Source organism: Acipenser ruthenus, chromosome 7 (assembly GCF_902713425.1).
Source record: "Acipenser ruthenus chromosome 7, fAciRut3.2 maternal haplotype, whole genome shotgun sequence".
Classification (NCBI taxonomy): Eukaryota; Metazoa; Chordata; class Actinopteri; order Acipenseriformes; family Acipenseridae; genus Acipenser; species Acipenser ruthenus.
Genome location: NC_081195.1, coordinates 50,533,446 through 50,547,170, shown reverse-complemented (window position 1 = coordinate 50,547,170; position 13,725 = coordinate 50,533,446). Strand labels below are relative to the sequence as shown.

The following is a 13,725-nucleotide window of genomic DNA, read 5'->3' as shown; positions in this document are numbered from 1 at the left end:
AATATTTCCTTTCTTAACTGCACATTTAAATATGAGAAAATAATAGCAATTTACTTAGATTTGACAAACAATAACTAACACATGACGCAGTTAGTTTGCATGCAAAAACCAAACACCTTTATTCACGTGTTTGATATTTCATTGTTTACTTGTGTGGCACAGTACTCGGGGAGATGTAGTTTATTAGTTCTCTTTATTACAGTACTCTAGCGGTGCTACAAGATAAAGAAACTACAACCAGATATCGGAAAAATAACAGCATCGCGAAGGTGAATGACGTATTGGACAACCAATAGAAATGATGTGTTAAACACAAACAGATGCTACCCACTCCTGCAACCCATTTAGCCAGTAGGAAAGTGTTTTGTTGTATTGACATTTCGTTTTTGACCATTTAGGTTTCGTGTCTAACAAACGATAACTCCCACCCCTTTAAAGAATACTGGATATACTCGGTAATGGCGACGGGGTTGGTAAGTGAGGAACTTTCATAGAAGAAACAAAAGATTGAATATACGCTTTGAAATGAGCAATAAACTCAAAATATTCGTTTTGTCAAGGAGAGATTGAATTGAGAGCATGCCGTCGCATGGATGGATTGCGAGTGACATCCTCTGAATTATATATTTAATCGTGACTTGTTTTTGTGAGAGTTTGTTTAGGTTAGCAGTGGACTTGTCTGTCTGTGACGTTTTTTTTTTAGATTCATTCATTTCACCATTTTGACAGGTCGACGGTCACCATGTCCAAACTTACTGACATTCTCAGTTTTATAGTTTTCAAATCTTACCTAATACAGATTCTGAAATTGTTTGTTGTATACACACTAACTTTTATTGTGTAGTGTAGTTCACAATAACTGAACTTTCTTTCAAAGTTGGAAAAGGTCAGGGATATTTTTAGTTTGCATTCTCAAGGGAGGGGGGAAAAGATTTTGTCGACAGCTGTCTTTATTTATTTATTTATTTATTTATTTATTTATTTATTTCCACAACGAAAATACATATTGACCGTATGTTACTGTCGTTAGTGTAAGGTTAGTAAAATACGATATTATTTGGAAATTGTGTAATGTATGGCTGCTTTTGTATTTAGTTATATTTAAGTATAACATCCGTTTATTCGTATTTATTTATTTTCAATAAGAAGTTCAGATTTGTGCTTTTAAATGTATACTAAAATATGTATATTAATAATATATTTAATTTTTTTTTCTTAAAAAAAAAAAGATTCCACTTAATTATTAGTAACTAATCTTCTTTAAATGAATCCTATTTGTTATTGATCAGTTTTTGTTACGCAGTTCAGAATGAATGGGCACTGGAGCGCATGCGTCAAGTCTTAAAGTTTACAAACAAGGCTCGCATGCAAGAAGTCACATGATGGCATTTAAGAAATGGCGAAAGAGAATACAAAGAATAAAGATGGTCAATGTTTGAAATATTTTGATAAGCTTTAATGACGTATTATTTTAATGTTTAATGTTAAACTTAACTTTTCAAAGCATTAATTCACGTACATTTTTTTTTAAGACATATGCTGCCATTATGGTGTAAGATTATAGGAAATGCTAGACTATACGTTTGCATAATGTATGTGACTTACGAAATGATAAAAACAAAATTTACATTTTAACGGAAGACAAGTTATCAATGTATTGATAGTTTACACATTCCTACTTTGTAATAATTTTAACGGCTATATTACATAAATAATTTGTGGTCTTTTCCTGTTAAACTGTTTATTTCAAAGATTTAGAAGTTCGTGCCGACCAGCGATTCTTTTGGCATTCTCTGCAGTTAAGTTTATGTTTTTCTTAGTTTTTTCTTGAGGTACATTCTCATTGTTATCCCAGAGTTGCAGATTCTGATGGCTGAGCTATTAAAGGCTAAATCTTGAGACCTGCGTTTTTGATTTTAATGACACTTTGCATGGGTACTTGTTGCCAGAAACTATTAAATATGTGCTGTGGATGGATGTCATAGTGAATTTTGTATTGAGTCACACTTGTAATATGTGATTTATGCCCTTGTTGGGGAATACATTGGGCTACTGCCATACAGAGAACATGTATTTATTTATTTTAGTGAGCAGTTTTGTAGTAGTTTTGACACTAAAACCCACCCTTAATAAACGTTTTAATTGAACAAAAATACTTTTATTTTATTTTTTTTATTTTTAAGTCGGATCAAGTGAAATGGCATAATATGGTGTGGGAAGTGAAGACAAAACCAGTGCCCAGCAGTGTGCAGAAAGTTCAGTTGCTGGTGGATAAGAGTGTTTCAGGAATGGATGACACTTTTGAGATGCTGAAGTGTGATGAAGACCTCCCGTCTTCACCTGGATATCCCCCCAGTGAGAATCGTATGGAGTATGGTAAACAATAACACTAGCTGGAATTTATGATTTTACCAAAATTATATATATATATATATATATATATATATATATATATATAATGTATATAACGTATGTGTGTTCTAGAACAATAGAAACAACAAATAAAAGTAAACATCACACTAGTCATACAAAAAAAATATATACGTATGCACAAGTGAGAAATTCGCGCCCAGTAGTGCTAGAAGTAACGTAATTTCCAAATGATTTAAGTCTGTTGTTATCACATTGTTTGTTTGTGTGTTTGCAACCAAGTGCAGATGGATTCAATACAGCGTTTGTTTTATAGATGACCTTCCTGAATTGCAAGCTGTACAGGAAGATGCAGCCTCACCTAAAGTATTTCAGCTCGGTGCTGGATTGTCTCATCAGGAGCGCCCAAGGACTATTTGGAATCCACATACATCAAGCTCATCAGACAATGCAGGCTCTCTAAACAATGGCACGAACTGGCTGACTGAACTGGCCAATATAGCCACCAGTCCACAGAGTCCTCTTATGCAGTGCACATTTTACAACAGGTGCTTTCATTTCTCAAGTCTTATAAATATCAACTTTAAGTGGATACAGATATTTGTAACTTTCACATTTGTTTTTTTATTCCTTAGTAGCATTTAAATTAAAGTGAGTGTAAAGTAAATGTTTTTTTTATGATGCAAATTATTAATATTCTTGCAGATAAATATATATTTTTATTTTATTATGCAGATCTCCTGTACACATAATAGCAACAAGCAAAAGTTTACATTCCTATGCTCGTCCTCCTCCATCCACTTCAAACAGCGAGCCAAGTTTCTCGGAGACCCGCTGGAAAGAACGGGCTGTAGTTAAGCATGAACGGGTATGCAACTGCATTTTTTTATATATATATATATATATATATATATATATATATATATATATAGGGTTGTCATTGTCATTGATATAATTACTGCATCCATCCATGAGTTTTAGTCTTAATGCTTGCCTTCTTTTTATACTTCAGGCAAACAGCGAATCAGAGTCTGGCATTTTTTGCATGTCTTCACTTTCAGACGACGATGAGCTAGGTTGGTCCCACTCATGGCCCTCGACTGCCTGGCATTGCTTTTTAAAAGGTAACAGCCTTTCCTAGAGAGCATGCTCTGGATATAAGTCTGTACATTGTTATATAAACGATGATCTCAATATAACCTCTACGCATTTTGCGTATCCGCTACGCATTTTGAGTTGGTATTGAGTTGAGATGATATGCAATAATACGTAATCCATATTTCGCTCATCGTCTATGATGTTGCCTGTAGTTAGAGAAAGTGTTGCATCTAACGTCAGGGCCGGCCTTAGGCCGGCAAGATAGATTAAACAATCAGGTTTTGAGTTTAGTTACGTGATAGAATAACCAATCAGCTTTTGAGTTTAGTTGACGACCTCCGTTTAAAACAAAACAAAAAAAAAAGTTGTGTTGACTGACAGATATTCCTACCACCCAGTTTTTTTGTATAATCACTGCCATTCTACTGTAGCCTATCAGGCTTTGTTGAGCTGACTCGCTTGTGTTTCAACTGCCAGTTTCGGAAACAGTGGAGGGAGTGTGAAGTACTGTGACTTGAGGAAATTACACTGTGTAACACATTTTTTTTTTTTTTGTTCCTGGGTAGTAAGTGTTATTTCCTAATTGCTTATGCCTCAAAAGTATAGAAAATGGCTATTCCCTACAAACTTTGCTTTTGTCACCAGGACAGCGATATTTTGAAATTTACCTATTTTCTAGAACATTCCAGATAGATTCAGTGCTGAGTAAACTTGAAGTAACTTCTAGAACTTTCTAGAACTTTCCAGTAATATAAATAGTAGTATAAATACAGGGGCCTTAAGCCCACCAGTTCAGTTTAGTTCCAGCTGCCTAAGTGGATACATAGCTGCATTTTTCTGAGATGGCGTCAAGGTCATAGGAGACTTCAAAATGGTGGCATTCCTGATGGGTCTCCAAGGTGGTTTTACCAAGTTTCCCTGCTATCTTTGCCTTTGGACAGCAGGGACACCAAGGTGCACTACCACAGGCGGGACTGGCCACAGCGGACTGAGTTCTCTGTGGGGAGGAACAACATCAAGTGGGAGCCACTGGTGGACCCCCGGAAGGTGCTGATGCCACCACTGCACATCAAATTGGGCCTTATGAAACAATTTGTCAGAGCTCTAGATAAGGAGTCGGCAGCGTTCAAGTACCTTCAAGACTTCTTCCCTAAGCTGTCTGAGACAAAGGTCAAAGCTGGTGTCTTCGTTGGACCACAGATAAAGAAGATCCTGGAGTGCAATGAATTCCCCAAGAAGCTCACTAGTAAGGAGAAAGCGGCTTGGAACAGCTTTGTCGCAGTGGTTCGGGACTTCCTGGGCAATCACAAGGCCGAAAACTATGTGGAGCTGGTTGAGACTCTGGTGAGGAACTACGGCACAATGGGCTGTAGGATGTCCCTCAAAGTCCATATCCTTGATGCTCATCTTGATAAATTCAAGGAGAAAATGGGAGCGTACTTGGAGGAGCAAGGCGAGCGCTTCCACCAGGATATACTGGACTTTGAACGCCGCTACCAAGGACAGTATAACGAGAACATGATGGGAGACTACATTTGGGGGATGATTCGTGAAAGTGATTTACAGTATAATTGTAAATCTCGAAAAACTACTCACTTCTAAATCTTCTGTAGTCATTTTTGTATTACTTTAGTATAAATACATGTTAATTTTGATTCATATGTTGTTTTTTCTGACGAAAAGACACAAATTCGCCTGTTTTCTCATTGGAAATAGGTACATTTCAAAATATCACTGTCCTGGTCACAAAAGCAAAGTTTGTGGGGAATAATAGCCATTTTCTATACTTTTGAGGCATAAGCAATTAGGAAATAACACTTACTACCCAGGAACAAAACTTGTGTTACATAGTGTTATTTATTTCAAACTGGCACGATACCTTTGTTTTTTAATTAATGCATTAGTTATGCATTCATTTTTGTCTGGGGGGGAAAAAACCCACTTGCGTTAAAAAAAAAAAAAAAAACGTGCTCGGTTTAGATAACTGCAGCGCATGAAAAGAAAATACACAGCTGAATGAGGATTTACGAAAATGGCGAGGGAGTAAGTACAAACATTTATTATAATAATATAGTACAATATTTAAGTTTAATATTCTGTTTTTGGCTCGTTGCCCCGTTTTTCACAAACGCTTGTTACCATACAGGGATGTCAGTAAAATTCAATTTTATTAAAATGAGCACAGCATTAACATTGTTAATGTGGTAAAGGTACATAAGGCTTCTGTTTATTTTGCAAGTAGCGTACAATTACATTGTAGATAAATGCTGGTTCATTGTGCTTTAAACAAGTTAGAAATGGCTGGTTTGTGCTTTTATATTGAAGTTCATTAAGATCATTAATGTAGCATTATGGATTTTGTTAAGGGTAAAATACTTTTTTTATGTAAGGACTGAGAATCACTGACCCGCGTAAGTGTAATCCTGTTGAACTGAAGCTAAATATTTATGAAAAAAACGGCCATACAAGTAAGCGTGTTAAAGTGGGACGAAATACTACTACTAATAATAACGTAATATCAGAACTACCAATATATGCTTACTGATATTAACTTTTTATGAAGCGCTCACTACAAACGAATGGGTCCAGTCTTTTTGGTTTTTTTTAATCTCTTTTAATCGCTGAAATCCATTTTACCCTCATGTCTGGATCAGCAGGAATCCTGTAGAAGGAAACGTTATATTTCTGTCCAGAACAAAAGAATCGGGCATTACTGTAATGTTACCGCGCTAGGCATTTTGGGCATCTTCCACAGTAACGCTGACTGTCAAAAACAAAACCCAACACAGAGCCAGCCTGAGCACAGACATGCTAAGTTCACTGGTAACGCACAGTCATGATGTCAGCGAACACAAACCTTTAGTGACACCTTGCTCAGGAAAGCCAAGTCAGCCACCTATGAAGCTAAACATTCCAGATCTGAAAGTGCAGTTTGACCTGTTGGATTCCTTTCTGTTCCAAACAACTCACTTTGTGGATAGCTATTACATTTGGTGCTGACTCAGTGACTGTTTACAAGTTTTTTTTTCCTTTTTTGAAAGTGCTTTGTTTCTCTGTTTTTAGAAGCTTATACATTTCAATTTGTTATGTTTTGACAGTAAATAAAATACAAACATACTACAAAAATGGCTATTTTCTGTACTTGAAATAATTTTCAGTTGGTATAAATTAAAAAGGTTTCATCTATACTAAGGTAAACAAAATTAAATTTAAACTGAAACAATCATAGCTAATCTCATTAATTATTTTTTTTTTTACTGAAAATGTCATACTCAAAACTTACCAGAGTGTAGCATTTAGCTGTTTTATACCCTAAAACAATTTTGGGGGGGAACCCCTGGACCCCCCCCCCGAGATGTCCGCTACTCAAGTGCTACTCAAAAAAAAAAATGTCAAGGTTGGCAGGTCTGCATTCCCAGTAGGGACAATTTTAAATACAACTTCTTACAGATCCTGTCATGCTTGAGCAGCAGCAGAACAGCAATAGAAAACATTCACTGTTCTTGCCAAAATACATGTTGCTGCATTTAAATGTCAGGTTCATGTATTAAGAAAGCAGGATCACTTATTTGATCATTTACAAAAAACATAAATAATACCTTAAGTTTAAAAGATTAGCGTGTGTCTTGACAGAGGCCAATAGAACAAACAGAAGATCAGCTTCTTCCACAGCTAGCCAATCAGAAGTAATAGGGGTGGGACATAAACACTTTTTAAAATGTTTGTGTGTGTGCTAGACTTCAGCAATTCAGATCTCAGAAACTTGTGTGGCTCTCTACAAATATACCCGGAGTGCCTTTCTAGCAGCAGAGTGAACATAGGAAAAATAAATAAATAAAAACTACTTGTCCGACGGGCAAAGATAAGCACAATCTTGTTGTCCCGGGCGTTGGGTGATACCAACTGGCCACCCCTGATTTTAAGCAGAAACTGTTATTAGAACAAGTGTTAATATGTTCAGGTCATCTTATTTGATAGTTATGGCGAAATGGCACCACCTAGTTAGTCTAGTTACTACTGACAAAGTATGTATTTTCTGGTACGTGGTACCTAAATCTAGGTTGAATATTTGAATTAAATGGAAACACATTTTATTTCCTAGATTTTTCCCAAAAAAGCAAGTGTTGCAGATATTCATCACAGTGTGTTTTTTTTTTTTTAATATATAATGTGTAGTAAAATGAATCAGTAGAAGTTCTTATCCCAAGAGCTCCATTGTTCATTTTTAGCAAAGCTGGTATAAAGTTCTTTTAAAATTCTTTGATATTCAGGAACCCGCTTGCGCTTCCATAAAGGACATAATATAGAGTGGCAGGATGCTGAGGACCTGGCGGATTCTGAAGATGAGTTTGAAGATGAGAGACACCCACAAAACCATTACATTAACAAGGTAAATATGTATTATTTAGAGTTAAGTGACACAGGTGTTTAAAGGTATTATATATAATGGTTAGTCTATTTAACGCACACATGCCTTTCTCATGCTGCTTTTAACACCTCTGCATGTACATTTTGGCACCTGCTTTAAGGGAGTAAATCTTGCCCATTGCCGGTCAAAAGAAAAAAATATAAATTGCAAGCAACCTTCCCATTCAAAAAAGCAGAGCATTAGCTATTACAGGTAGAAATCAGATTGAAACTATTTAACAAATATGTTAAATAATACTTTTCCTTGGCAAATATATACTTTCTAAGAGTCATTTTTCAACTTTTGTAAATAATACACAATTTTAAGAAATCTGCTTGGTCTACTTTTCTCAGTAGAATTTATGTCTTGATTTGGTCTACTCAAGGGTAGCTGCTTGTAGTGTTCTGCAATATGTTTGAAGGCCTGATATGTTTCTGTCTTTGATTCCTGTAACTGGCTAATACTATAAACACTGGGGGAGACTATTTTTGTGGGAAGTCAGTGTTCTACAAAACATGTTGACTAGTAGTTGCAGCATAGAGCAGTTCAGTTATTTATTGTTCTGAGTAATTTGTTCATATACTGAACCTGGTGTGGTGGTGGTGGTGGTGGTGGTGGTGGTGCAGGGGTTCTGCTAAATTACTCTTTCTGACATAGTGTTGTTACATGTTCACAAAAGAAGCTCAGTGAATGTACGATAAAGTCTGCACAGGGAAACATATTCCTTCAAACTGCGGTTCTGACCTGTAATGAAAATGCTATATATTATGCATATTTCTTTGGCTTGTTAATTTACAGAGCTATGGTTCTGACGGCCTAAAATTAGTGGAACATGAAGAAACTGTTTCTTTTGGGCAGTCGGTATTGAAATTGACTTTTGACCCTGGCTCAACAGAAGATGGGGCATTAACAGCAGAATGCAGTTTGGATCATCCCTTTTTTGTGAATAGTAAAGGTAAACAAAATGTCTTATGATGTAACTCAATGAGTTAAGTAAATATGACAGTATTAGGAAAAGTAGAGTGTAATATTTAATGTATCAGATGTACCCCAGAAGTCTTAAAGATGTCTTTATACATGATGACATAAACATCGATTGATGACCTCTTGTTTGTCTAAAGTTAATACCAAGGTTTTTTTTTTTTTAACAGTACTACTATAACTGTATATGTAAGAACATATGATGTGCTTAGAAATGATTGAAGTTGTTTCTGTATAGGTTGGTCTTCCTTTTATCCGAGCCTCACAGTTGTTCAGCATGGAATCCCCTGTTATGAGATGCAGGTTGGAGATACATGTCTGCCTCCAGGACACCCCGGTGCTATCAATTTCGATGATTCAGTTGTTTTTGACACTTTCAGGAGGTAAGTTATATTTAATTGTACGATGTATTGATGCTGAGCAGTATTTTACAGTGTTACTCAAATAAGATGATCCTTTTGGTTTCACAAAAACATTATATATCATGTTAAACACACCCCTCTCATATCCAGAGTAATTATAGAATTACAAGCAGATGTGTACAGAGTGAAACCAGAAATGCACAGGAAATCTAGGGGATTTCCACAGCTATTCAATTTTTTTTTTTTACCCACATAACCACCATTTTCATATCTGATGTTTAGAAAAATTAATTGGTTTGACACTTCTTATTGGAAATGTTTAAAATGGTTATTCTGTCAGTGAGAGCTTGTTTTTCACATTTCATACATACAAACTAGGTTGGTCCCAGTATCTAAACAATCCTGTGTTGCCTTCTATAGCAGACAAAGCTCTGTACGTGGTTTACATGAAATCCTTTTTGTTCTTGTGCACCAGCTATGACTTCACCCCTCTGGATTCCTCTGCGGTGTATGTATTGAGCAGCATGGCCCGGCAGCGCCGTGCGTCCCTTTCCAGTGGAGGTGCCATCAGTCCAGACTGTGAAAAATCAAACCCAGACTTTGTGTCTTCATCCCAGCCATCCTGTACTTTTTATAATACATCTAACAAAAGTAACAGCTCAGGGACAACCAGCAGTGCCACAGTCAACAAGTGCAAACGACCAATGAATGCCTTCATGCTCTTTGCAAAAAAATACAGAGTTGAGTATACGCAGATGTACCCAGGGAAGGATAACAGGTGAGTACATCAGATTTTGGGTTTCCTTTTTGTAAATTACCGTATTCCTTCCAGTTCAACACACACACACTTTTTAAACCAATTTCTTCTTGCCAAAAATGGCCTGCGTCTTAAATTATTATAGAGATGGGTATATTAAAGTCGCCAACTGGGAGATGTAAAGTAATAAAAGAGGACTCTTCCAACTCTGAGGATGACTAGGAGAGATTCATTGTTATATGCATGTTAATTTACCAATTTTCAATATGCGTAATAGTTTGTAGCATTTCTTTGCTATATATATATATATATAATGTGTGTGTGTGTGAATGGCTATTACATGCGTAATTTGAGGTTGTATCTTTGTAATGCATCTTATTTGATGTTTTATTTGTTCCTCAAATTTAGGGTGGGAAATTTGGGCTGCATATGGGATGTGCATTTTTTATTTCATAATACATCCAAGAACAGTGGCTGCTTTTAAAACAGAATGATCAGAATTCAGTTAGAAAGCTGGTTTGTTTTCAGTTGTGAAACTTGTTACCACTCGTATATGATGAGAACTGTTAAGACAGGATCAATGTGCTGATGTATTTAAAACAGAGCAAGTCCAAAGTAACGTACCACAGGAAATACATGTCAATGCAGAGTAACTTTGAATTGAACACTATTTTGAATTTGGCATGTCGGTACACTTAAATCCCGATCCAGAACATTATTCAGCTAATATATTTGACTTTAAAATAGTGTATAATTTCTGAAACTGAAAATATAAATGGCTGTCCTTTTTTAGCTCTACTGTTAACTACAACTTCTGACATGAATACACGTATACACAATGTGTGTATAAGCCTAGTAAGCAATTATTTCTGTATGTACAGTAATGTTAGCATATGTGTTACAGAGCCATAAGTGTGATTCTTGGTGATCGGTGGAAGAAGATGAAAAATGAGGAAAGGAGGATGTACACAATGGAAGCCAAGGCACTGGCAGAAGAACAGAAGCGTTTGAATCCAGATTGTTGGAAAAGAAAACGAACCAACTCTGTAAGTGTCAATTGGTAGCTCTTGTATTATAAAGTATAATACTACTTTGTAATACAAACAAATAAAAACTAACTACCTCACTTACATGGATTTAAAAAGGCTGCAGGCACTGGCTTGTTACATGCTCAGTCCAGACACACTTTGACTTCCGCTTACCAGCATACAAGTATGGGTTGGTTGATACTTCTGTTACTCAAGGGTATATAAAAAGATTGTGTTGGTGCTGTAAGCAGAACTCAGTCGGGAAGCTGTGTAGGTTATTAACAAACATATGGTCATATAACAGTCTTTAGGCTGCCTGGCCGTTTGCTTGCAAATCTGATATTTTAACAGTATTCTATTGTATACAGGTCTTTGTTATTGTGAATTTAGGCTGTGTTATAATAATTTCTACCTGCAGGGTTCTCAGCAAAACTAGGCGCTTTGGTATGGATGTTGTTAACAGAATCTTCATTTGCAATACGAACTGGATATAAGTAAGGACATAAGACAACTTTCCATGTCTCTGCAAGTCTGTATACTTTGATGGGACAATCTGCTTTTTAATTAATGAGACATTTAAAAAACATTTATTTGTCACTAACTATGCTAAAGATCTTATTTTTGAATGACTGAAATGCCTTACTCTTCCAAAGTAAAAAATTATATTTTCCTTTCAGGTAATTACTTTTTATAGGCTTGAAAACTGAAACCCTGTGGTGCTAATGTAAGGTGCAAAGGAGTTGTATACAAATATCTTTTAAATGTAAAAAAGGGGGATTTTTAAATGCTTTATTGTAGCTGTTTATATAATTATATTTGTATAACTCTCATATTGCACAACCATTCTATTGCATTTACCTTTAATGACAGGTTGGGAAAAAAAATGTAATCTTAAATCTGTAGCTGGGGTTTCTCCCAAATATATTTTGTGGGTGTCCTATATATTTTACTATGCGTGGGGTGGGCACACATTTCACTTCGGGGAAGACTTACCTTAAGTGTTTTTGCACTTTATTGTATCTAATACAACCAATAAATGTATCTCTGAAAAATCACTTACCAATAACACAATCATAGCTACAATATACAGCATGTATTCTGCTTTGCATTTCCTTTGACTCATTTTGTCAATAATGTTGTAAAGATTTGTTGCCCCACCAAACTTTTTGCACAAAATATATTATAAATAAAAGTTGAAACTGGTTGACTGTTTTCACGGTTTTTTTTCCTACCTTACAGCTTGTCAAACAAAGTTACATTACTGTATGTGAAGTGACAAAATATTTACGCAAAAGTATATTCAGAATTGACAAACTAGCTTATATTAAAGTATAAGTACTGGATTAAAAAAAGTAGTATCATAAAATTACACAAGTAAAAATACATATTTATTTAGGAGGCTGTGTGGTCCAGTGGTTAAAGAAACGGGCTTGTAACCAGGAGGTCCCCGGTTCAAATCCCACCTGAGCCACTGACTCATTGTGTGACCCTGAGCAAGTCACTTAACCTCCTTGTGCTCCATCTTTGGGGTGAGACGTAATTGTAAGTGACTCTGCAGCTGATGCATAGTTCACACACCCTAGTCTCTGTAAGTTGCCTTGGATAAAGGCCTCTGCTAAATAAACTAATAATAATATTTATTAAATGTAATATTATAATAATCACTGCTCTTTTGTAATCCCTTTACTGTGAATGAATTTGTTTGGGGGATATAAAAACACATTTAGTGCAATATATGGCCCTGAAACAAAGGTGGAGATTTGTTTCCCCTCAAACAAACTTTATTCAGCAAAAGGAAAATGCACAAAAGCAGTGAAGAGAGAAACAAGGGCTATCCACCAGCACATTTGGTGAACTACAAAAAAGTAGCGTACGAACTGGATGATCCTGTGGTTAGTACAGAGGACAGTACTAATGATAGTCTGCAAGATAGTGCCAATCGCAACAAACTGACTACCTCCAGATAGCCTGCAGGTAAGTTTTAGGATGTTTCAATTGCAACAAACACATCAGTTACTGTCCCTAAAGGATTGTAAAAAAGGGGTGTCAAGTTAGACCAGTGAGTTTTTAGACCAAGTGCTGTTACAAATAGAATCGTATGTATATTTTCAATGTATTACATTAAAAAATCAATTGAATAAAGCATGGCGTTTAAAATTAATTCTGAATTTGTAAATCAAAAGTACATGGACATTAATTAATTCTTTTCAAATTCCATCTGCTGATGCTTAAAAAAAATGAATGTTACATGATTAAAAGTGTACATTTATGTAAATTCTTAACTATTACTATCTAAAATTAGATAAATGTTAGGACGATAAGTCTGGTCGACTCGCTTGTCTTATTTCTTATAACTATTTAAATGTATTTTATGTGATACTGGTACTGAATATCTCCAGACAGTGTTTTAGGCAAATTAAACTGACACATGGATATATAACAACTGAAACGGTAACTTAATATCCTATTATAAGTAGGTTTTATTTTAAACCTCAAAGATAATGTCAACTGTTAATCTATTAACAATTTATAATGAAGAAATGTAAGGAAACACTTAATCATAGAGCTTTAAAACTATAGTTGAAAAATGCAGTACAAGAATGCAGATCTCTTCCTTTCCTGTCCCCTCCTGCACTCCCCATACACAAAGAAGAACTCTGTTTAACCCTGAGGTCTGTACTAAAGTTGGCAATCAGCTGATCTGGAACTTTGTTGCTTCTG

The 13,725-nt window shown here is 35.6% G+C and overlaps 1 protein-coding gene across 4 annotated transcripts; it reads left to right on the top strand.

Annotated features, from left to right (window-relative positions):
• Positions 1–377: 377 nt before the first annotated feature.
• Positions 378–12,216, top strand: LOC117415965 (HMG box-containing protein 1-like). 4 transcript variants are annotated; one of them, XM_034026945.3, is made up of 11 exons: positions 378–473; positions 2,184–2,376; positions 2,687–2,918; positions 3,106–3,238; positions 3,383–3,494; positions 7,740–7,858; positions 8,675–8,831; positions 9,096–9,240; positions 9,695–9,997; positions 10,881–11,022; positions 11,423–12,216. In XM_034026945.3, exons 1-11 carry the CDS (start codon positions 459–461, stop codon positions 11,438–11,440), a joined length of 1,569 nt encoding a protein of 522 aa, XP_033882836.1. In that variant the 5' UTR covers positions 378–458; the 3' UTR covers positions 11,441–12,216. The 4 variants fall into 4 exon arrangements, with proteins under 4 accessions (XP_033882836.1, XP_058883200.1, XP_058883201.1 ...); XM_059027217.1 differs by lacking the exon at positions 378–473 and adding exons at positions 500–1,036; positions 1,753–1,798 and having other exon boundaries at positions 10,881–12,216; XM_059027218.1 differs by lacking the exon at positions 378–473 and adding an exon at positions 500–1,036 and having other exon boundaries at positions 10,881–12,216.
• Positions 12,217–13,725: the final 1,509 nt, after the last annotated feature.

Excerpts from the sequence above, each read along its gene's own strand:
- LOC117415965 (XM_034026945.3), top strand. Across the intron at positions 2,919-3,105 it reads CAGTGCACATTTTACAACAG|ATCTCCTGTACACATAATAG; the intron begins GTGCTTTCATTT and ends TTTATTATGCAG. Across the intron at positions 9,241-9,694 it reads GTTTTTGACACTTTCAGGAG|CTATGACTTCACCCCTCTGG; the intron begins GTAAGTTATATT and ends CTTGTGCACCAG.